The following is a 24,100-nucleotide window of genomic DNA, read 5'->3' on the forward strand; positions in this document are numbered from 1 at the left end:
TAACCAGCTGCTTGCCCTGTGTTTTTACAGAGGAACAATAAGTAATAACTTCCACATTTGTGGCTAACGCAGAACAACTGCTTGCTTGCCCTATGTTTTCTCTCTGGCTGTTGGAACCTGGAGGGAAATTTAAACAAACTGTTACTTTCCCTCCAGTCAGACAGTTATGCTGGTCGGTTCCTTTTACCAGGACCGCAGAGCTGATCGAGATGATCTTTTGGAAAGACCTTGAAGGTATTTTTTTAAAGCTTGAATAGAAAACATATTTGTCCACTGTCCCATATTTTTGCCTCATAGTTTTGGTCTGCTTCTCATAAAATTGAGTTTTTCTGGCAAATCCCTGACAATTCATTGAGGACTGAGCTTTAGATTTCATATCCTTCAGAAAGAAAATTCGTAGTAATGCAAAACTTGTTGCTGTTTGTGTGTGTGTGCGTGTGTTTGGTAGTATGCCCCTCAACTGTGCAGGTTTTTGCAGAATATCTAGATTTTTGCCTCATATTTTTTTATGTTTCTCATAAAATTGTGCTTTTCTGGCAAATCCCAGGCAAATCATTGAGGACTGAAGTCAGAAAATAATGGCAGCCATTTGAACATTAAAATTAAATTCGTACTAATGCAAAACTTGTTTTTATATCAGCTTTCTATGTTTGTAAGAGCAATGTTTAAAAGGTGTAATTATTTTTGGGATTGTGTTCCCCCCCATTTTTTGTGGCTTTGTCCAGATTTCTTGGGCTAACTAAGAGGTCGAGAGATATGGGGTGCAATGTTTTTAAGTGGAGAAACTGTGGCCTCAGAGCACATGGCCTTGTGTGTGTGTGTGTGTGTCTGTGTCTGTAAGAGGTCGGTAGTATACCACTCAACTGTACAGGTTTTTGCCGAATGTCCAGATTGTTGCCTCCTATTTTTTGGTTTGTTTCTCATAAAACTGTGTTTTTCTGGCAAATCCATGGCAAATCATTGAGGACTTAAGTCAGAAAATAATGGCACACATTTGAGCATTAGATTTCATATGCTTCAGAAAATTTGTACTAATGCAAAACTTGTTGTTCTGTCAACTTTCTAAATTTATAAGAGCAGTATTTAAAATATGTCCTTAGTTTTGGCCCTTTGTTCCCCGCATTATGTCTATATTTCTTGCACTGAAGAGGTTGAAAAGTGTGATGCCCCTTGCACTGGCCCAGTAATTAAGGAGCCTCAATCCTCACCTCTGGCAACAGTGGGGAACGTACCAACTGGGTAGATGACAAGTACACACACTGAAGTGCAATTTCCCTTAAGAGCACACAAGAGATCAGAGTCAGTGTTGGGGCTGGTTTCTCCCTCTTTCTCCAGATCCCCAGTAAGACTGCCCAGTGGCACAGCTCTAGGGTTGAGATCCCAGCTGAGTGGCCAAGCCAAAACCTCCAGCACCCTCTCTGTCCAACCAGTGCTTTGTGTCCCTGCCCAAGTAACTGACACGCACACACTTTGAGATTTGATTTATGTACAAACACACACACCTGGGAAAGGCTGGCACAGGTTTACTGTCTATCCCCCCCCCTTCTGCCCATACTATAAGGTAGTTCCAGCTGCCACCAGCCAACTCTTTATTAGTTACTCTAAGGCCCTTAACAAAAGGTGTCCAATCCTACTGTGCAGTGATATTAATAATCCAAATGGTAGTCTGACCAAGAGCAAGGCTATTTAGGAGTGGCCTGTACAATGTCACCATATAGATGTGCGAGTACGCTTAGAGCTTAAATATGTCTCACAAATATCAGCCACAAGGATAGGTTTAAATATATTTAATAATAAATACATAGTAAAAGAACAAGACAATACACAGTAAGTAATCAGTTACATCAAAGTTCAAAACCACAGGAAATATCTAAAATAACATTGCAGGACTGTTTCAAATAAATAAAACATCTAAGCTATACCTTACTATTTTCCTGTCTGAAGCTAAAAGAGTTACTAGCCCTAAAAACTTACAGAACAACATGCAGGCAGATGTGCAGAAGGTAGTGATGAGTAGATGTTTCCAGGTCAAAGACAAAATGTACAGTCTCTCTCTCTCTCCGAGAGTTCTTAAATTAATATCAAATATTACTGCTGGGTTAGCTTGGATGACATCACTTTTTGTCACTTGACTTTAGTTCCCAAGCTAAACCCCCAGTGTAGCATTTGATATCTCCTTGTGAAAAATACATATCTCTCAGATGTTTGCAGATCCTGGAAGTCATAAAACAGTAAAACACTTCTACATTTCAAACCTAGTAATTACTTTTCTTTCAAGACCATACAAAAAACTTCTGGCTCTAGACATTGTGTCTGTTAGTGCACTGAAACTGAGAGATAACATTTATAGCACAATCGTAAAACAATTTAATTTCAACTTATTTTCTTTAAGTTTTGCAAGTTAACCCTCTATGTTCTAGTTTCTGCTGTTAAAACATATACATTTGCACAGGTATATAGTTTATATGCATTTCTGTTCTTTTCCATTAGGGTACACTGTGGACACATCCCTTAAGCTCAGTACTGTACAAACCCTGTTCAGCACTCACACACACTTCTGTACCAGTAGTTTAATATACACATAACCTATAGTTCTAATATATTTGTAAGACAAGCATATGAATCGTGTTGATATTCACATATGACATGATTATTTAAAAAATTCCAGATAGCTAGGCTGGCAGTATTTCCCCATGTCACAAGAGGTATTTTGTGTGTGTGTGTGTGTGTGTGTGTGTGTGTGTGTGTGTGTGTGTGTGTGTGTGTGTAAGAGGGAGGGAGGCAGGTAGCTGTGTTTGTAAGAGGCTGTGAGAGGCAGGTGTGCGTGTAAGAGGGTGGTAGGCAGGTAGGTGCGTCTGTGTTTGTGTTTGTAAGATGGAGGCAGGTAGGTGTGTGTGTGTGTGTGTGTGTGTAAGAAGTAGACAGCAATACCCTTCAGCTGTCAAGGTTTTTGCAGAATGTCCAGATTTCTGTCCCATATTTTTAGTCTATCTCATAAATTTGTGTTATTCTGGCAAATCCCTGGCAAATCATTGAGGACTGAAGTCAGAAAATAATGGCAGACATTTGAGCTTTAGATTTCATATGCTTCAGAAAATCCGTACTAATGCAAAACTTGTTCTATCAACTTTCTAAATTTATAAGGGCAATATTTAAAATGTGTCCTTAGTTTTGGCCCTTTGTTCCCCACATTATGACAGGCTTTGTTCATATTTTTTGCACTGAAGAGATTGAGTGGTATTTGTGTGTGTGTGTGTGTGTGTGTGTGTGTGTGTGTGTGTGTGTGTGTGTGTGTGTGTGTGTGTGTGTGTGTGTGTTTGTGTGTGCGTGCAAGAGGGAGGCAGGTAGGTGGGGGGTGGGTGTGTGTAAGAGGGAGGCAAATAGGTAGGGGGGTGTGTGTGTAAGAGGGAGGGAGGCAGGTAGGTAGGGGTTGGGTGTATGTAAGAGGGAGGGAGGCAGGTAAGTAGGGGGTGGGTGTGTGTAAGAGGGAGAGAGGCAGGTAGGTAGGGGTATGTGTGTGTAAGAGGGTGGGAGGCAGGTAGGTAGGGGTGTGTGTGTGTAAGAGGGAAAGGAGGCAGGTGTGTGTGTGTGTGTGTAACAGGGAGGGAGGCAGCTGTGTGTGTAACAGGGAAGGAGGCAGGAGTATGTGTGTAACAGGGAGGGAGGCAGGTAGGTGTGTGTATGTAAGAGGGGAGGGGGAGGCAGGTAGTTGTGTTTGTAAGAGGCTGGGAGGCAGGTGTGTGTGTAGGAGGGAGGGAGGTAGGTGTGTGTGTGTGTGTGTGTGTGTGTGTGTGTGTGTGTGTGTGTGTGTGTGTGTGTGTGTGTGTGTGTGTGTGTGTGTGTGTGTGTGTGTGTGTGTGAGGAAGGCAGGTAGGGGTGTGTGTGTGTCTGAGGGAAAGAGTGTATGTAAGATGTAGGCAGCATACCCTTCAGCTGTCAAGGTTTTTGCAGAATGTCCAGATTTTTGTCTCATATTTTTAGTCTGTTTCTAATAAAATTGTCTTTTCCTGGAAAATCTCTGGCAATTCATTGACGACTGAAGTCAGAAAATAATGGCAGACATTTGAGCTTTAGACTTCATATCCTTCAGAAAATTCTTACCAATGCAAAATTTGTTGTTCTATTAACTTTCTAAGTTTGTAAGAGCAATAATTAAAATGTTTCCTTAGTTTTGGCCCTCTGCACCCCCCCCCATTATGACATGTGCATTTTTCAAGGAATTTCGTTTCAAGTGCATTTTCAAGAAATTGTGAGCTTTAAGGGAATGTACGTTTATTGCTGCTCGTGCGAAGTCTGTTTATATTGTGCAACTCTTTTGTTTAGCTAGCTAGCAAATGGTATCACTTTTGTGCTACAGAATTTTAAAGCAGTGTTAGTAGCACAACAGGTAGCATACTTGCATTTTAATGCAGAAGACTGTGTGTTCTACTCCCACAGCACATTGATGGATTGCTGATACTGTGTTGCATTTTCACGGGATGGGGTGCTAAAGTCCTGAATACATCCTCCTTTGGATGAGATGCTTAGTAACTATTAACCTGTTTCCAGTTTACCATCCATGCAATATTAACAGTTTACCATATTTTTGTAACATAAGTAGGCAATTTATTCTTCAAGGGCAGCAGGCACTGAATTTGTAGATGAAAAACTGAAATATAAAGTTGTTTGCTAGCAGCAACCTTTTCATTGGTTACAGATCTGTTTAAGATGGAATTATTCAGATGACTTCTGCAGAAATTGTGCATATTGACTGATATTGGTGGATTGTAATGGCAGAAGTTTGAGTGGCCTGTTTTGGTTGAAATGTTCTGAGTTGGGCAGTTTTGTCATTATTGGTTCATATGTATTGTTTCATTGTTTACTGGATAAATGTGCAAAACTATACATTTAAAACACGTTCTACCAAGTGGTACTGTATTATACAAGGGATATAATTTAATTATTGTATATTATAGCAATAACCCACGCCTGGGTGTGGGTAATGCTGGATTTATCCACGGTTGGTGTGGTTTGGTCATGAGGGTGAAGCCCAAGTGGCCAAACAAAGCCAACCGTGAGTAAATCCAGCATTACCCACACCCAGAAGTGGGTTATTGCTATTATACAATGACATTAGTTAAGAAAAAAAATAATTACTTTTCTTAAATAATGGCATTGTATAATGCCTCCTTGCTGCCCTTCCGCAGCTGTCTGGTATTCTGCGGCAGTTCTGATGTACTGCGCATGTGTACGCCTACACAGTACATCAGAGCTGTGGGCGAAAGCAAGATCTCCATTGCTTTTTACAAACTGTTTCCTTATGTTAAATGGGTTTAACATAGCGAGACAGCTTTAAAAAAGCAACGGAGAATCCCTGTTGCTTTTTTAAAGCTGTCTTGCTATGTTAAACCCATTTAACATCGCGAGACAGTTTTGAAAAAAGCAACGGAGAAAGCAAGATCTCCGTTGCTTTTTACAAACCATCTCGCTATGTTAAAGGAGTTTGACATAGCGAGACAGCTTTAAAAAAAGCAACGGAGAATCTCTGTTGCTTTTTTTAAAGCTGTCTCGCTATGTTAAACTCGTTTAACATAGCGAGACAGTATGAAGCAACGGAGATCTTGCGTTCTCCATTGCTTAAAAAATGAGTTATAGTAATGGAAAAAGTCCAGGTGACCGGACCTTTTTTCTATTACTATAACTGATTTACAACGTGCACGCTGACCAATCAGCGTGCACGTTTTTGAATATTAATGGGGGGTCGTTGTATAATAAATTTTAATTATACAATAAGGAAGGTGAATCAAAGAACTTTTGCATGGTCCTAAAAATGTTCGCAAGGTACATATGCTTTAAAAACAGCCCAAAGGTAAAATTAATCCTCCACTGGCCAGTTGCATTTTCTTTGAATGTGGGTTTCAGTGCTGTTTCAGTGAATGTGATTTCCAAAGGCAGAGAAGCTTTAATGTTAAGTCTGTTTTCATTGTGAGACTGTATTGCTTTGTTTAGCTTTAGCAAATGTCTGTCAGTGTTTGTGGTATAAAATTTGAAGTAAAAGTTTCAAATTAAATAGAAATATCTGTAATCATTGTAGAAGTAAAGCAGAAAACAGTATGCACACTGATAATTTTGAACAGTGTTTATGGCAACTGGGAAGAAATAGCGAAATAATGGGACACTGAAATGGCTGCGTGGCTGGGGGTGGGGGCTGATTGGGAGGTTGATCCAAAGGTAACATATGTGTATCAACACCTATAGGGGTCTGCCAAAATATTTCCTTTATAAAAGGGGTCCTGCAGCTTGCAAAGTTTCAGAACTACTGTATTAGAGGATAAATTTAGCTCCATCTTTGCACCGATATCTCCCCCAGCTTTTTCACGCACAAATATTAGCATGCCCACACACCCTCTCAGATTACCTTTGTGCAAATCCTGTGTGCTCCCTCCAAGGTAAAAAAAAAAAAACTAGTTCCATGGATCCAGAGTGTGTGCCACGTTGCCTTTTTGCCAGCACCAGTCACAGCATTATAGGCACACTACTAAACTTATTCTTGCCTAGCCTTTCCACTGGATTCATGCTGGAAGTGTGGCGAACTACAGTAGTTATCCCACTCCCCAAGGGAGGACCCACCACTGCCCTAGGAAACTACAGACGTGTAAATGCTAACCAACCTTAGCGGTAGTGTAGCACATTGTTAAGAAATGTATACATTTCCTTTACTCAAACCAGTTTGGGTTCATTAAGTGAGGTCATGCCTCTTAAATTTAATAGATTTCTTTGAACAAGTTACAATGCATTGGATGCAAGTAAATCAGTGCACATTGCTTACCATGACCTGACGAATGCTTTTGACACTCCCATATTCTGATGTTGCTAACAAGCTAATCAAAATAAATGGAATCCCCTATATTACTCACTAGGTAGCAAATGGGTTATTGACAGCTGTCAGTGTAGAGGGTACACAGTCATGAAAAAGGGTCATTACAAGTGGCACCTCTCAGGGATTGGTCCTTGGACCACTTCTGTTTGGGATTTACTCCTCTAATGTCAAGGACCTGTGGCTGACCAAGTTTGTTGAAGACTGAAAACTCAAAGATGTCATAAACATCTAAATGTTTATGACAACTGGTGCCAGGACTGCAACCTAAGTTAAATGCCAGGAAATGTAATATTCTATCTTTTAGCGAACATGAGCACCGCTGTACCTACCACCTAGATGACATTCCTTTTAATGTAGTTATTAGGGACCCTGGAACTTATGCTGATGAACTGTACATTGATCACCATGTAACCTCTGTCATTGAGTGATCTTGCCAGAGTTATTACTAGGGGGGGTATATCTTCCAGGTCAAAGGAAGTTGTTTACTCCTGTCTACTCCCTTATATTCTTTTGGTATGTACTTGTCTAAATGTATGACTGCAGTCAAAAGACCACAGTGTTTCCTCACTAACAGAATCAAAACCATGTACTCCTAAGTTCTCTGCTTCCTACAGACTGTTGAAAGGAACTGCTGCCTCACCTACAGAGCCTCAGTGGATCCAGTATTTTGTAACCTCCTACACATCTGCAAAGCAAACAACACCCCAGACACCCACTCAAGGGAACTAAACTTCCACAGCACTATTAATAGGACCTGCTAGTGTAATGGATATCTCTCTCAAACAACAAGTTTTTATGGCATGGACTTCACTTACGTGTAACGCAAAGCTGCTGCCTGACTACCTTCATGTGCAAACTGATGACTTGATGGAAAACTGTAAGTTCATTCCAGTCCAACCACTCAAACAATCATTGAAAGAGGATGAAATTAGCACTTTTCATGTTGCAGGATTCTAGTGAAATTGGGTCTTGAGGCTAGGCTACAAATGATTACCTTATCAACAGCCTAGTATGAGCCTGTTAACCCAATCTGTCTTTTAAGTGTGATGTACTAGTGTGCCAGGGACTTGCCCTTCTTTAGCGATAAACAAGCAGCTCCTCTCCAGGTAGCTTGCTTGATTTGTATAGTGGTTAAGTACTCTGTGTTGTTGCAGGAACTTGGGTTCGAATCTGAGGCACAGCAGCATGTAAAGATTTGGTAGGCTCAATTTAAAGGGGGGAGGACTGGCATAATGGTTAAAATCATAACATCATAGATACAAAGTACAGGGTTTGATTCTGACCTCTGGTTATTAGCTGAACTTGTAATAGTTTGCAGACTGATAGCGTAGTATTTACTTGTGAGCCAGAACATTGCAACTTTGCTATCATAATGTAATAGTAGTAGTCCAGTTCATAAATTATATTTTTGCTTGTTTGTCAAAATGCTTCAGTTGGTTACTGGAATTTACTTAACTTTAGTTAAATTTCTGTGGTTGGCACTTCATTTATTCCTAACATTAGCCAGATGTTGGTTTTCATTTATACACAGTATATGTGTTTTATATGTTGCCATTTCATGTTATCACTTTGTAAACCAGTGGTCAGCTATGACTTTGATAGCTTTTGCAGCAGTTTTCACTGTTCCTCCTCTAATATTTGCATCCGACCATCTCCGCTTCCTCTGTTTAGAACAACTTGCTTTGCAAAGCTCAGCTAGTGTTACAGTAATTAAAGTTTATTGTCACCAGGCTATGTCAGATCATTGTGATAGTTTCCTTTGTGATATGTATTATATATCTGTTTGTGTGCAGCACAGTGTATATCAATTCAGACTGCAAATTTGCTGTGAAGGAATTTCACAGTGCATGAAATTGTTTACCTTCCATTTTGCTGTCTTTTCCCACATTAGTTACACCTTTTGATCAGTGTTTGCATTGGCTCAAAAAAACGGATTCTTGAGGAGACCTTTTTAATTCTTTTTGAATTCCATTCCCCATGTTGGATCCTTGCATAGCCAAAAAGCTGGCACTGCTTTCTAGGTTTGGAAGGAATAAATGTATGAAGAGTTTGAAGCAGATATGCTTACTGCAGTTGTCAATTTACAGTTTTCAATATGGAAAGTCATGCAAATGTGATTGTTATGCTGTTGAACATAAAAGGTGAAGCTGTGCTTGCTGCAACTTTGTTGTATCTGAATGTGTTGGTGCTTCCTGCATGATGTCATGCTGCACTGACAGTCTGTTTCTGCAGACTGAGACCAGTTGGAGTCTTCACTTTGGTTTCTGTTCAGAGTCGTATGCCAAGCATTATGTTGTGTTATTAAGAGTTTTGGTCTGTACTACTATACTAAGTGGTCTATATAACACACAAACACCAGTGTTGAGTAATATGAGGAAAATAAAATTACAGTAGGTGTGGAAATGTTTGCTTTCAGTGTCTCCCAGAACATTTGCTACACCACAGAAATTGTACTGGTCGTGTACATAAATATATGCACACACATATGTAATGTATGTATGTAAATGTTCACTTAACAGCATACCTGTTTGATTTTTGTAGGTTTGATCCTAAAAAAGGATTCTGGTGCCAACTCTTGGAAGGTGGAAAAACAAAATGTCTGGGAAAAAGCAAAGGAAGGAAATACCCAGAGATGGATTCAGATGTAAGTTGACAATTAACTTAGTGTGTATTAAGGCATACAGACCCAAAAGTTATGTTCTTGCCATAATGATACATCTGTGTTCTTATTTTCATCTGGTTCACCATTTGGGTTGTCTGATCCAGTTGGATCTGTCCATGGTGTTTCCTTCCAGAGCTTTGGGTTCAAGACTGTCTCCTTCCTTGCCCCACAGTTCCCTCCTTCTGTCTAAAATACCTCAGATTGAGTTTGCTAATGTAGAGAAACATTATGTTTATAAGAATAAAAACTCCTGTGGAAAAAATAACTTAAGTATGTTGAGCTTGGTTTGTTTGTGTCTTTCGGCTTTTCCCAGTTAGGGGTTGCCACAGCTGAACTCCGGTCCGCTAATGATTGGCAGTAGATTTTTACGTACTGGCTTGCTGGGCCTAACGCACAACCTTCAACGAAGGAACGCCCATTCACGCATGTCGCTACACAGAAGACGCTCTAACTGAGAATCGAACAGGCAACGTCTAACTGTGAGGCGACAACGATACCGCAGCACCACCACCGCAGTACTATGTTGAGCTTGGTAATGTGACCTAAATCAGAGCCACAGTCTTGGTTGAGGCTTGTCTGAGCACCAAAAGTTTGTATATGGAATTTGGAAGGGGGAAGGAGGGAGGAATGTTAAACCAGGTGAAAATGAGACAACACATCTATCATTATGGTAAGTACATAACTTGTGTATCAGATGATGTGTATTTTCATCCAATTCAGTCTTTGGGACAGATTCCCAAGCTGCCAAAAGTAACCTGGGCAGTATCAGGGAAGGTTATCCCTGAGAATGGGAGAGCCAAAGGATACACAAGCTCTAGATTGTACATCCAATTTGTAATAGATGTAAATGTGTGAACCATGGACCAAATTGTTGCCTCACAAATGTCATCAGCAGGAGCTCATTTTATGAATGCTGTAGAGATAGCAGTTGTCCTAGTGGAATGAGAGTTTGGTTTTAAGGGTAGAGACAAACTGAGTTTTATATACAAAAGAAATGCAGTCTGACAGCCACTAACAAAAGTATAACTTTTGGCACACAATTTCCCAATTTTGCTTTGGAAAAGGAGGCAAATAGTTCTGATTTTCTAATATTTTTGGTTCTGTACAAGTAATCTGATCTGTCTATGAATATCTAACATGCTCTCCTTTGTTAGAGTAATTGGAGAAAAAAGACTGGCAAATCAATGGATTGATTAAAATTTGCTTCAGATGAGACCTCTTTGAGAAATGTAGGGTTTGTTCTCATTGGCACTCTTGTCTTTGTGGAAAATGGGGAAAGGTGGCTTGCATGAGAGCACTTGTAATTCAGGAATCGTTTAGCATATGTAATGGCAATCAGGAAAACAGTTTTCCAAGAAAGATTAAGATCAGCCGATGCTGCTGGCTAAAAGTGTTTCTTGAGTCAGTGACTCAAGTAAAATTTTGACATCCCATGGAGGAACTGGGTCCAGAATTGGAGGCCTCAGTAAAAAGGTTCTTTTAAGGAAAGCTTTAGGTATTCTAAATGAAGCAGTGGAAGAGTCATTATGGCCTTTGTGAAAATTTGAAATAGCACAATTTGAACTTTGATGGTCAAAGAAAAGAACCTAGGTAAAATATATATATATATATATATATTTTTGAAGAAAATTCCAATATCGATGGGAGGGGGGGCAGTAAAAGAGTTAAGTCCTTTTGATAATACCCAAATAGAAAGTCTTCTCCATTTACTTTTGTAAGTATGTTTGGTTGATTACTTTTCAAAAGAAGAAATTATGTGAACTACTGGAGAAGTCAAAAAGGTTGCAGCAAGGTTAACTTCAGCAGCTGAAAATATCTGTTGCCATTGTCTGAGACCACTTGTGAGGTAATAGGATAGACCTTCTGAACTTGTTTGATAGCGCATTTGGCATAGTGAGAATGTGCTTTGCTACCACAGAATGATGGAAAGACATCACCCATTGGTAGGTTCTCATGGCCTCCTGGAAAAGTGGATATGATTCTGTTCCCCCATGTTTGTTGATGTGCCATACCACTGACATATTGTCCGTTTGGATGGAAATCATACCCTTGGGTAGGTACTCTTGGAAGGCTTGCAGAGCTTGGAGGACCACACTCATTTCCAAGATATTGATGCAAAGTTTGGCCCCTGTAGATAACCATGTTCCTTGAATTGTCTTCCCCTTAAAATGCCCCACCCCAACCCTAGAAGGGAAGTGTCTGTGGTTACTGTGGCCTGGGTATCAGTGTACAGAATGGTCTCCCCTTTGCAGCTGACAGAGGTTTTCCGCCATATTATATGGTTTCTGCATGTTTGAGTGAGAGAGATTCTGGCATGGAAGGGATGAAAATTCTATGACTACTGGACTGAGAGAGTCCACTGTAACACTTGTGGTATTTTGAGAGATCAGACCTAACAAACAAAGACTCAGTCATGCTTATGGATAGGAACGCTGATCCACCTGAGCAGCCACCAGCCTTAATGGCAGTGCACTTGAATTGTACTGGTCTGACGTCCTATGAATTCTGTGTTGAGCAGGAGGCAGTTTTTCGCATGATTGATAGTTATTCCTAACAGATCGGCAAGATGGAGTAGGAATGCTTGGTGCTGTAGCAGTAGATCCCTGGAGGTAGCATTTAGGAGCCAATCATATCTCCTGGATTGCCTTTGAATTTTTATGGGGTAGTAGGCATCTTGGAGATCTACAGAGCACATCCAATCATCCTTCCTCAAGAGAGGTAATATAGAAGACTGTACCATAACCATCCGAAATTGTCTGTTTGAGGCATTGAGGTGGCTGAAGTCCAGTATTGGCTGGAGGTCCCCTGTTTTCTTCTGTTCTCTCTAACCTTCGGTACAAAAGGTGTGGAACCATCAAAATGGACATTAATAAAGGACTTTTTGAAGCTTTCTGCAAAATTGCATAGCCCCATCCAGGCATGGGCGAAGCATGGTAATGCATGTACCAGCCACTCTTGTTTTCCCATCTGCTGCATTGGATAGCAGGCACATGGCTACATTAGATGTAGATTGTAGGGTAAACATTTGAGGTGGTCCATTGTTTTTTGGACATTCTGTGGCAAGTTATCTGAAAGAGACTTGGACATCTCCTTGATGAAGTCCCTCTGGAAATGTGTCAAGTGTGCAGAGTAAGTCAGTGCCCTGAGAGCAAAAGACACTGAAGCACAAGTCCATTCCTCTAATCTGTCCAAAGCCATTGACTCTGTGTTAGGGGGATGACAGAAGAACTCTCCTCAGAAAGCTCTTTCTTTGTGGCTGCTGCTACCACCATGGCATGCTACTACAATCTAACAACTTCTAAAAAAAAATGTAATCTAAGACAAGTAATTCAATTTTTGGTATAGATTGTGTTTATTTTATTGTTCTCTGAGTTGCATCTCTCCTGTCAGTGTCCTTACAAGTATAAAATCTCCAAAACTGTGTGCACTACTGTATATGGGGCTCCAGCTGTCTGTATAGAGGGTTATTAACCATTAATTTTCTCCTATGATGCTTCTTCTTTTGCATCCTAGTGTTTTAATGGCTTTACTTGCTTGACTGATTGATTGCTTACATTTCAGTCATCTGAGATGACTACCTAATCATTTCTATCTTTTGTTGCTTACCTTCCAGTTGGGGGTTTTACTTCCCAGAAACATTGTTTGGTATTTTTATTTGCTTCTGAAGTTCATTTGCAGTGTTTTAGACCAATGTCTTTACATTCACTGCTGCAGAATCCTTAACTTTATGGGATTCCCTGCTGCAGAAGCTCGATGTCCGGCCAGTCTTCCAAAGATTTCTGAATTTAAAAGGTATGCCGAACATCACCAAATGCACCCTGAGTAACATAGAGCATAAAGGTGACGTTCAGGCTAACCAAAAACAGAACAACTTTGCCACCAGTCTGAACGTATCTTTTACACCATTGGTCTGTTTACCTGTGTCTGTTTTCTGCCAGTTGAACAGATTTTCATTCTCCAGGGACTTCCTATGCCTGTTTGTTGTTTTTGCAAGATAGTGCACCATTGGGGATTTTGTTTTTTCTTGTATTTTGTATTCCTTGAGGATAATGTCATCCAGGAAGGGTAAATGCCAGTGTGGGAGAGAGATTCCCCATAGAGACCACCATGATAAGTCATCTGAGTTGCTTCCTTCACCCAAGTTATTGCCTTCTGACAGGGACAGCAGAACTATGGATAGGCTGGGCAAAAAGGTTTACACTTCTGTTACCCTAGATTTTAGGGCTTTTAATTATCAGACCCATATGTCTAGGTATATGTTGGCTCTTGTTCCTCAGGCCTGTCAACTTATTTCTGATTTTCCAGACTCTGAGGGTAAAACTTCTGATGTTCATCGTGTTTCACTGTTGCAGTCATTACTCTTGTGTTATCCTGCTGGCAGGATACCCGCAGTCGGCCTGAATTCCAAAGTCTTGGTCCAGCGTCGGTTGCTGTCGCCTCTTCCCCGACGTCAGTGCGTCAGGGTTATAAAAGATGCAGCCGACACCATTTTCTTCAGTCTTTCTTGTCGCGCGGTGCCTGAAGCAAAAGCAGTTCGCAGACTCCTGAGATTTTCAAAATCGAATTTCAGATCCGAAGTCTTCATTAAAGCGAAGTACCCCGTTGGGGAAACTTTTTTATTGCTCCAGACCGATGTCAGAAAAAGTTAACAATTGTATTTCTTGTGGGAAGCAAATACCTCATAAGGATTTTCATTCTTACTGTATTCCTTGCCTAGGCTCTGATCACGACATTGCTAGCTGTCGGTTTTGTGCTAGATTTAACCAACGCACTATTAAGTGTCGGTACGATTTTGCCTTTCATTACTTTGGCTGAAGGTTTAATTATATAATGCCGTCGGAACAGCCGACGACCGGAGTATATAAAAAGCCCAAAGGAAAAGGACAGGCATCCGAGGTCCAAAACCGACGAGGCCCCCACTAGGCCAGTCGCCGGTTCGCCGGTTTTCAGTGAGGCGCTTTCGCAGCCCCTGATGCCCGCTACCTTAGAGCCACAAGCCGCTTCTGACTCCCATGTGGAGCCGACTAGGCCTCTGGATACTCAAGGTATTGGACCCTCGGAAACTATTCCCTCAGATGGGTCCGGAGCGGCTGAGCAGGCATCGGCTTCTGAGGGTGTTTTCAGAGCTACACAATTATATGTCAAGCCAACCTTAGCTTCAAGGACAAAGACTAAAGCCGTTCTAAAGACAAAGAAACAAGTACAGCATTCTCCTGGACAGACTTCCATGCCTAAGAAAGAGATGCTTAAAATGGCCAAAGACCTAATTACTTTGATCAGGGGTTCCCATCCCCCTCCTGATATGAGGCTTAGGCAAGAGACAGAATATGACTCTTCTGATCAGGTTTCAATTTCCTCTGATTCCTCTTCTGAACAGGGATACTCTTTTCCTCCCTATGGGGATTCTGATGCTGAAGAATCTATTCCTTCAGCCTCTCCTCCTGAGGATTATTCATTTGGGGAAACCCTGCATACCATGAAGGGAGCATTTTCACTGGGAGAGCCAAGATTACTCAGAATCTAAGAAAAGGCTCAGAGACTTTCTTTTACTACCTCAGCACAGACCTCTTGCTATTCCACCTGTTCTAGACATTGTAGATGATGTATATTCAGAGTCCGGCCTGTCTCCTGACACTTTACCCCCTGCACCTGCTAAGCCAGTCAGATATTACAGGGTTCCAGACTCTCATAAATTTCTGTATAAAAACCCTGCTGCTGACCCAGAAACTATATCTCAGGGTCCTAAAGGGGTCAAGGCTTCCACTGCAAAAAACCCTGTCCCCTCTGATAGGGATTCTAGGGCACTGGACAGATGGGGGAAAAAGTTTACACTTCTGCTACCTTGGCTGTAAGGGCTTTAAATTGTCAGTTTCATATGCTTAAATATTAGCAATACTTAATGTCACTGCTTAAACAGAAAATGTTGACAAATTCTGAATGTTCTGATAAGGAAATGCAGGATTTATTGCATGCAGCTAAACAAGTGGGAAAGCATACTTTGCAATGTGGTTTTGATTTACTGGAGGCCTCTTGCAGGGCCACTGTTACGGGTTCTGTCATTAGAAAGCATGCTTGGTTAACTCATTCACCCCGGCGCAGCTCAGGAAAAGCTGCCTGCTTAATTCCACCATAGGAACAACAGTGCAGCCTGAGCTCATTTTCAGAAAATCCATTTGTAATACCATACAGAAAACAAATGTTCATAACTCTTTAACTATAACAGCTAGACTAAAAATGTAAATGCGAAAGTTGTTCAGCAGACACTGAACTTTCCAACAGTGTAAATGTTGATAGTGCATATCAAAGTCATTATTAAATATCTGGCAAGGAAGGCTGATATTGTGCATATTGTTTACCTTTTTGGAAAAGCAAAGCACAATATCTTAGTCAATGTACCATGCAGATCCATACAATTTGAATTTAATTTGTTAATATGAATGTCAGCTTTAAAATGATATCTTAACCATTACTGTGGGATGCTCCTTTCTTGAGATATCCACAGAAATATGATTAATATATTATTTCTCATAATTGATAAAGCATATCATCTCATCACCTGTAACAGACAGAGCCTACATATCACTGTAGAAGTTGTGCATCTGAATGTCAGCTTCAAAATGATGCATCATCTGTGTGATCACTATGCTCCCTTGCAAAGATATGGGCATAATAATGAGAAGTATTGTAAATGTATAATTTTCATAATTGTACAAGACTAAACAAACTGTGATATCTGTACATGTGTACAGTGCACAGACACAGTTCTTTTACCATGCTCCTCGTGGTGTCCTGCAGAGTTCTACAAGCAGCAGAGAGTGAAAGAGTGACTTTCCTTGATTTTTAAGTATTTTTTCTGGCTTTCGTTTTAATTACTGTATCTCGACTGCATTTCGCCTAAAAAGCAGCTCTGCATATTGTTTATACTGTACCTGTGTTGATTCTAAACTGTTTGCACTTTAAAAAGTTATTTTTTATTTAATGTAACTGTTAGGCTAACACACTCAAGTGCGCTAGCCGTTTTATAGCATTTACTGTTTGCTACTGTATCTTTTTCTTCTGTCTCTGTAAAAAAAGAAAAAAAAATATCCTTGTTTTCCCACCTTACTGAACTAGAATAGTCCAGACTTCAGATTTTGCTGATCTCTGGGCTTTGTCATAGTTCCTGTGCTATCCATATCCTTATTTGGATAAGAGGAAGCTTCTTTGTTCACCAGTGGGAGTGGGGAGCACTGAGCAACCTATTGGTCCCTAGAGGAGTGGTTCCAGCCCAGCAACTTGTAGTTTATTGGACATTTTGGGTCAATTCCTGGCTCTTTTCAACCCCCTGCTATAAAGCCCGTTTTTGCGCGAAGTTGCTCATAGAGCAGCATCGGGCAGCAGCGGTTAATCAAGTTTAAACTATTTCTGGCTCCGTAAAGTCTACTCTTCAATTTTTCCCTTAGAACTGCTCTACTTGCAATCTAAACAGCCTATTCTCTATCTGAAAAGCCCAGCACTTGCTCCTAAAGCATTTTTATACAGGTAAAGCACTCTTAAACGAAAATAAAGTACTTCATTCACCTAAATCCCCTTGAGTACCCATTTCCCTATAGGTCCTTTCTGACTCAGTTACACAGCAATCTTTTACACTATTTTAGCATGTCGAAGGGTCAGTTGCTGGCGTCCTCTCCTGTTCAGCTGGTGAATCCGGGAATCTTGAGGCAATGTTACAATTGCCTCATGTACACAGACAACCCTCTCCTCCTCCCAACAAATACAAATATATGTGAGAGATGCAGCTATATAGCCAAACTGGAGGCTGAGCTCTCTCAACTCAGTACTGGCAAAACCAGCCAGGAGGAGAAGGTAACCACGCACAACACAAACCCAGTCTCACATAGACCTATCACAACTGCAAACCAAACACATAAACACACAAAAACATACTCGGAGGCTCTGATTAAAAATCTACCAAAACAACAGAGGCCTCCAAAGCAGACACCCAAGCGACCACTACCTCAAGACATAGCACATGCAACACATAGTTCACAAAGTCAGTGTGCTAAACAGTCACAGCCCTTAAGGCCAAACAACATGCCAGACACACTTGTAATAGGTGACTCCATAGTCAGACACACTGACATCCCGCTCACCAGACTGAAGGAAAAGGTTACAGTAAGCTGCCTGTCAGGCGCCAGAATCCGCCACATAACACAAGCACTCAGGTCACTCCAATGCAAGTACAAATATGACTCGGTCATTGTCCATGCCGGTGTGAACGACCTGAGACGTACCTCTCTGGACTACATGAAAAGAGACATAGAGGAGCTCTCTGATTATGTAGCCCAGGCCGGTATGACCCTGACCCTGAGCAGCATCTTACCCTCACCAAGAATGATGCCACAGTACAAAGACAAAATGATCAGTTTTAACAATTGGCTTAATTACTAGTGTCATTCTAAGGGGATCCAATGTCTGTCTGCTTGGGATGACATGCTTGACAAGCCACGCTGCCCTGGGCTTCCGGATATTGGCCAAGGCTCTTGCCAACCCCATAGTGCCTTTTTTAGGCAAGGCTCAAAAGACAAACCTACCTCCCTAGAAAACACAAGTGGAAAAAAACTAAGGGTAATGCTGCTCAATGCCAGAAGTCTAAACCTCAAGATGCACACTCTCGAAGCCCTCCTCAGTAAGGAGAACATCGATGTCTGTGCAGTGACTGAAACCTGGTTCAAGGCTCCAGAGAGCACCCCAGCACTACCAGGTTTTACCTCATATCATGCTTTCCGGCCCCAAAACTTGGACCGAACCACAAAAGGAGGGGGAGTATCCATATTCATCAAAGATACCCACACCTCCAGGTTAGTAGCAATGCACAAAGCATCGGAGACCATCCAGGTGCAACTAACCATAGGCAAAACTGCCCTACAGTTTGTAGCATGCTACAGACCACCCTCTCAAACTCAGGAACCCCACTCAGCCTTCCTGAAGACACTGGAGAGTATGAATGTCTCTCCAAATACCATCATATTGGGAGACTTCAACTACCCAAACATAGACTGGGAACATTACTCAAGCCCCAACACCCTAGCCCAAAGGTTCCTAGAATTCATAAACTCAAATGCGGTGGAACAACTAGTCACCATTCCCACAAGAGGAGATAATATACTAGACCTGATCATCACAAACATGGGGACAAAATGCTCCACACCGGAAGTATACCCCCTCATTGGTGAGATCAGACCATAAATTAATCTCACTGGCAATCCACATCCCGCCCCCACCCCCTGCAGAAAAGACCACAGTGAAGAACTTCTCAAAAGCCAACTTCACACTTCTTAAGACTGAAGTGGTATCCTTCAAGGCCCCTGGGCCAGTGGAAACCACAACCCACACCACTGAATCCTTTATAAATGCCTTCTACGGGCACCTTCAAGAATGCATGGATCATGCAATCCAAATAAAACCAAGACCCATTCCCCCAAAGGCAGGCACCCTGTCTGGTGGACCCCAGCCATTAACAAACTTTACAACAGGAGGAGGAAGCTACTACATGACGGAGCAAAATCCCTAAAAGGGAAGGCATCTCTGATCAGTACTAGCAAAAAACTATGATCACTCATAAAATCATCCAAGGCCAACTTTGAGAGAAAAATTGCAAAAGACACAAAAGACAATCACAAGGCCTTCTTTAGCTATGTTAGAAACCTGGGTGGAAACTCCCAGATGTGCTCAGAGTTAGTCCAAAATGACACAAAATACACTGAACCCACAGACATTGCCAACATTCTGGCAAACAGGTTCAGTGCAAATTTCTCCTCACCCTCCCCCCCAAAAGGAGAAATATCTATCCCAGCAGAGTGTAGCCTCCCAAACATCTCAGATGCCCAGGTGAGAGCCGCCCTCCCCAAAGCTAAAAACACAGCATCAATGGGACCGGACGGTGTCCCGGGCTGTGTGCTACATGAACTCCAAGAGGAACTAAACCCGCACATAAGGCTGCTGTTTAATCTTAGCCTTACTACAGGATACCTACCCAAAGAGTGGCGTACAGCAACAGTGGTCCCACTCCACAAAGGCGGTGCTTCTATGGACCCTGGAAATTACCGCCCCATAAGCGTGACAAGCCTGGTCTGCAAAACTATGGAAAGGATCATTATGGAACTCATAAACAAAGACATTGGGGACCTACAGACATTGGATCCTATCCAATTTGGCTTTGTCAAGGGCAGATCCTGCCTATTGAACTTGGTCGACTTTTTTGAAACAGTCACTAAGGCCATTGATGAGAGTAAGACAGTTCACACAGCCTACCTTGACCTTGCAAAAGCCTTCGACACAATACCCCACTCGGGCATCATAGACAAACTCACCAGCTTAAATGTAAACCCATATGTCACAAGATGGGTTGCAAACTGGCTCAAGAACAGAACCCACAGGGTCAGAGTTGCTGAAGCCATGTCAGACTCTAAGCCGGTCACAAGCGGTGTCCCACAGGGCTCAGTCCTGGGACCCCTCTTGTTCGGCATTTATTTTTCCGAGGTGCAGGCAAACATAGGAGGATTGTGGCTGACAAAGTTCGCAGATGACTGCAAACTGGGCGCCATAATTGATACTCCAGTGGAAACAAGCATCCTTCAGAGAGGCCTCATAGAAACGGATAATTGGTGCCAGAGCCATGGCCTTAAGCTGAACGCCAAAAAATGTATAGTCATACCCTTTGGGAAAAACAAGGTACCCACAAATTACCACATAGGTGGTAATCCATTAAGTACGGAAGAGGTAATCAGGGACCTAGGGACCCAAGTTGACAGTAACCTCTCATTTGACACTCACATTGCCAAAATGGTTAGGAAGACCTTCTATATTGCCCACCTTATCATGAAGGGATTCACATCTAGATCAAGAGAGGTCATTGTGCCCCTGTACTCTTCTCATAGCAGGCCCATGATTGAGTACAATGCCCCATTTGGGATGTATCTTACCCGACACCTGCAGCAGTTGGAAAGACCCCAAAAGTTCCTCACCAAGAGGATAAAGGGTCTCAAACATATGTCATATGCTGCCCGGCTGAAGAAACTCCAGCTCTATTAAGTCGCATACCGCCTACTCAGAGGTGATCTATGCCTGACGTACAAGGCCATGTCCAATCCAGAATTAATGGACATGCTCCACCTCAGAAAATCCAAATCCACCAGAGCCACGAGAGCAAGAGATTTGAACCTCAACACAGAAATAAATAGGACGTGCTGGAGGGACAGATTCATAACCCAGAGGCTCCCTACACTCTGGAACAGAATCCCAGTCCATGTTAGGCAGAGCCCCTCACTAACTCTCTTCAAGAGAAGTCTTGACGAGTGGATGGGAGATCATAGGTTTACCCCGGGGGTCATCTCTGTGTCACTACTAGACAGAGGCACAGTAAACTAAACCCTAAATGGGCGTAGTATCCTCATCCTAAGGGGTGGTGAAAGCCTCACACACTCTGGCTAGGCTTATAAATGCCCTAGGGCAGATAGCCTAGTACGAACCTATGAACCTATAATAGTGTCTTCAGTATGAGGTATTACTTGGCACACTGACATGCTCCCTTGCAAAGTTATTTACCAAAATATGAAAAAAAAATAATGTTTTCTATAACCTAATTCCAAACAAACTTTGATATCTGCACATGTGTCCAACATACAGGCACAATTCTTTTACCATATTAGAACCAGCAATACTGTCTTCAAAATGAGGTATTACTTGGCACATTCAGATGCTCCCTTACAAACTTATCTACCAAAATATGAAAAAAAATAATAATTTCCATAACCTAACTCCGAAACAAACTTTGATATCTGCACGTGTCCAACATCCAGGCACCATTCTCTTCCCATGTTAGAACTATCAATACTGTTTTCAAAATGAGGTATTACTTAGCACATTCAGATGCTCCCTTGCAAAGTTATCTACCAAAATATGAAAAAAAATCATAATTTCCATAACCAAAGTCCGAAACAAACTTTGATATCTGCACATGTGTGCAACATACAGACACAATTCATTTACCATGGTGGAACTACCAATACTGTCTTCAAAATGAGGTATTACTTGGCACACTGACATGCTCCCTTGCAAAAGTTATTTACCAAAATATGAAAAAGTCATAAATTTCCATAGCCTAAGTCCTAACAAAACTGATATATGTACATGTGTACAGCATTCAGAAGCAGTTGTTTTACCATTTAAACACATATGATTGTAAATATGCACATTCTTGGTGTAGCCAACATACTGCCAAATGGGTACATGTAAAGAGAAAAAGAAAGGTAAGGACCACCACTCCACTAATGAACCCAGAACAGGCATGGGACAGTGGCAGGCAAGACCATCTCATCGGTCTGATAGCTGTGCTGGCTACCCACTCAGACAGCCGATAGCACTGCAGTCCCAACCTGATTCAGTGTCAGCAGTCTGCCTTACCTATGCCTTTTCTCTTTACATGCATCCATTTAGCAATGGACCTAAGGGATCAATTTCTGTATTAGTAAGCCCTTCCTGTCTTCTAACTCTACACATGCCTGATAAAAGCAGACTAAAAAAACGAAGTATTGCAGGATGGTCACTGACATATTACGTTATACGTGGTAGCACTCTCCTAAAGCAGTTCTTTCTCAGCATCCTCACCAGCTCCTTACCACAGTTATTTGCCAAACTCAGAGAAATATATTTTACACAACACAGTTCATAATAGAGTTTTACTTACCATACTGGTCCCTACTTGGTAATGGGTGTTTTCCATTCTTCTCACAATATTACCAATCCTGCATAGCTCTCCTCACGCCATTGTGGAGGTCAATCATGAACAATGCAATGCTCTCCTCTGTTAGGCGAATGCCATCCTTTCTGAACAGGTGAACATCTTCTGCAGTGATGCTGTCATGACAGACTGTAGATCCACCGGCCCTGTGCAACAAGCCATGCATAAACCCATTCTGTAAATGTCGGGCCTTGTGCGCTGCCTGTTGTCTGTTTTCCACATCTGTTGAGGAATTATGTCAGACCACACAAAATGACAACGCAGCCACCACGACTGCAGGTGTTCAAAAATTGCTCTGATTTGAAACCGCAGCCTTCCGAGTGGTTGATGACATCATTCCCTCCAATGTGCAGCACAAGGATGTCGGGCTCAGGGTACATGGAACACTTCTCTTCTGACAACTGCAGTACTCTGCTGCAGTGCATACCACTTCTTGCAATCCAGTATACCTTCACACTAGATGTGGGGAAGCTCACGTTGTACTGATTTTCAGTTATGGAGGCAGGACTGGCAGCCCAGTGAATGTAGGAATGGCCACATACCCACACTGTCATTTGTCGTTCTCCTGGTCATGAAGCCATGTCAGTGTCAGAAGGTGGACAAACCTGCACAGGAAAGAAAATGCAGATTACTACTGATGTTTGACAGATGTATTGGAAGACTACATATATATGTATATCGGGTTCACTTCAGTTCACTGAACTTTCATTTCACTGACACCATTTCACTGAAATTCATTTCACTGAAACTTCATTTCACTGAAAGTTCATTTCACTGACAACTATTATTAGCAATAAAATGGAATATTCCCCCTTCCCCACTTTAGTGCGACCCTGGAGTTAGAATATATAGTTGGGGGGGGGTGTATTCTTACGTTTTGATATAATATTGCTTAGTAAAAGAAAATTAAGTGGGGGGCTCTGCCCCCCACACCCCCCTAACTATATATTCTAACTCCAGGGTCGCACTACAGTGGGGAAGGGGGCATATTCCATTTACTTTGCAATAATACTTGTCAGTGAAATGAACTTTCAGTGAAATGAAGTTTCAGTGAAATTTCAGTGAAATGGTGTCAGTGAAATGAAAGTCAGTGAATTGAAAGTTCAGTGAACTGAAGTGAACCCATGTATATCATATGCATTACCTGGTTAGCCCATCCAAATCTTCCATCCTAGCCCCAGGGGCAGTATTCTTTGCATTAGGTACATAAGTGGTGATGACGCTGCAGAGGTACAAACCTACTCCACAGACACATACACCCACACCCACACACAGGTTTTGCTTTAGCATGTTCTAATACATGTTAGTGTAGAGTGCAGAGGCATTCATATCATTCAGTGGAAATACTATATCATTATAATTCAGTCAAAATAGTATAACACTTGGATGTTACTAAGCCCTTCCTCCTACCACCTAATTTCCACCCATGACTGACAAAGCGTGGAAACATGCTCATCTACTGAGTATAATCAGAAGTACAGTAATACAAGCAGAAATGCCAAACTTATCTGGTTCATCCATGTAAGAATTAGTCACAAAAGTAATAATTCCAGTTAGCGCATCTGACTATCACTCTGGATACAATAAAACCCATCAATGCATAAACAAAAAATATATAATAACCATCACTGAAACCTGAGCTGTAGATAACCTATACTTGTTACACCGTATCTGTATTACGATCTTCAGCAGTCTGACCATGTATGCACAAGCACTTCCCTGGTACACAAATTAATTATTTCCCCTACCAACATCTTCATTACTACATGTTATACACATGTCCCTAAATGAAACATTC

General features: G+C 41.6%; 1 protein-coding gene across 1 annotated transcript in view; it reads left to right on the forward strand.

Annotated features, from left to right (window-relative positions):
* NDST1 (N-deacetylase and N-sulfotransferase 1) overlaps window positions 1–24,100 on the forward strand; it is a 1,661,305-nt gene that overhangs the window by 1,493,127 nt on the left and 144,078 nt on the right. Inside the window, exon 21 of the mRNA XM_044069371.1 lies at window positions 9,401–9,503. Coding sequence (XP_043925306.1) covers window positions 9,401–9,503 — 103 coding nt within the window. The remainder of the gene's footprint in view (window positions 1–9,400; window positions 9,504–24,100) is intronic.

This window comes from Protopterus annectens, chromosome 4.part0 (assembly GCF_019279795.1).
Source record: "Protopterus annectens isolate FY-2018-M chromosome 4.part0, PAN1.0, whole genome shotgun sequence".
NCBI lineage: Eukaryota > Metazoa > Chordata > Ceratodontiformes > Protopteridae > Protopterus > Protopterus annectens.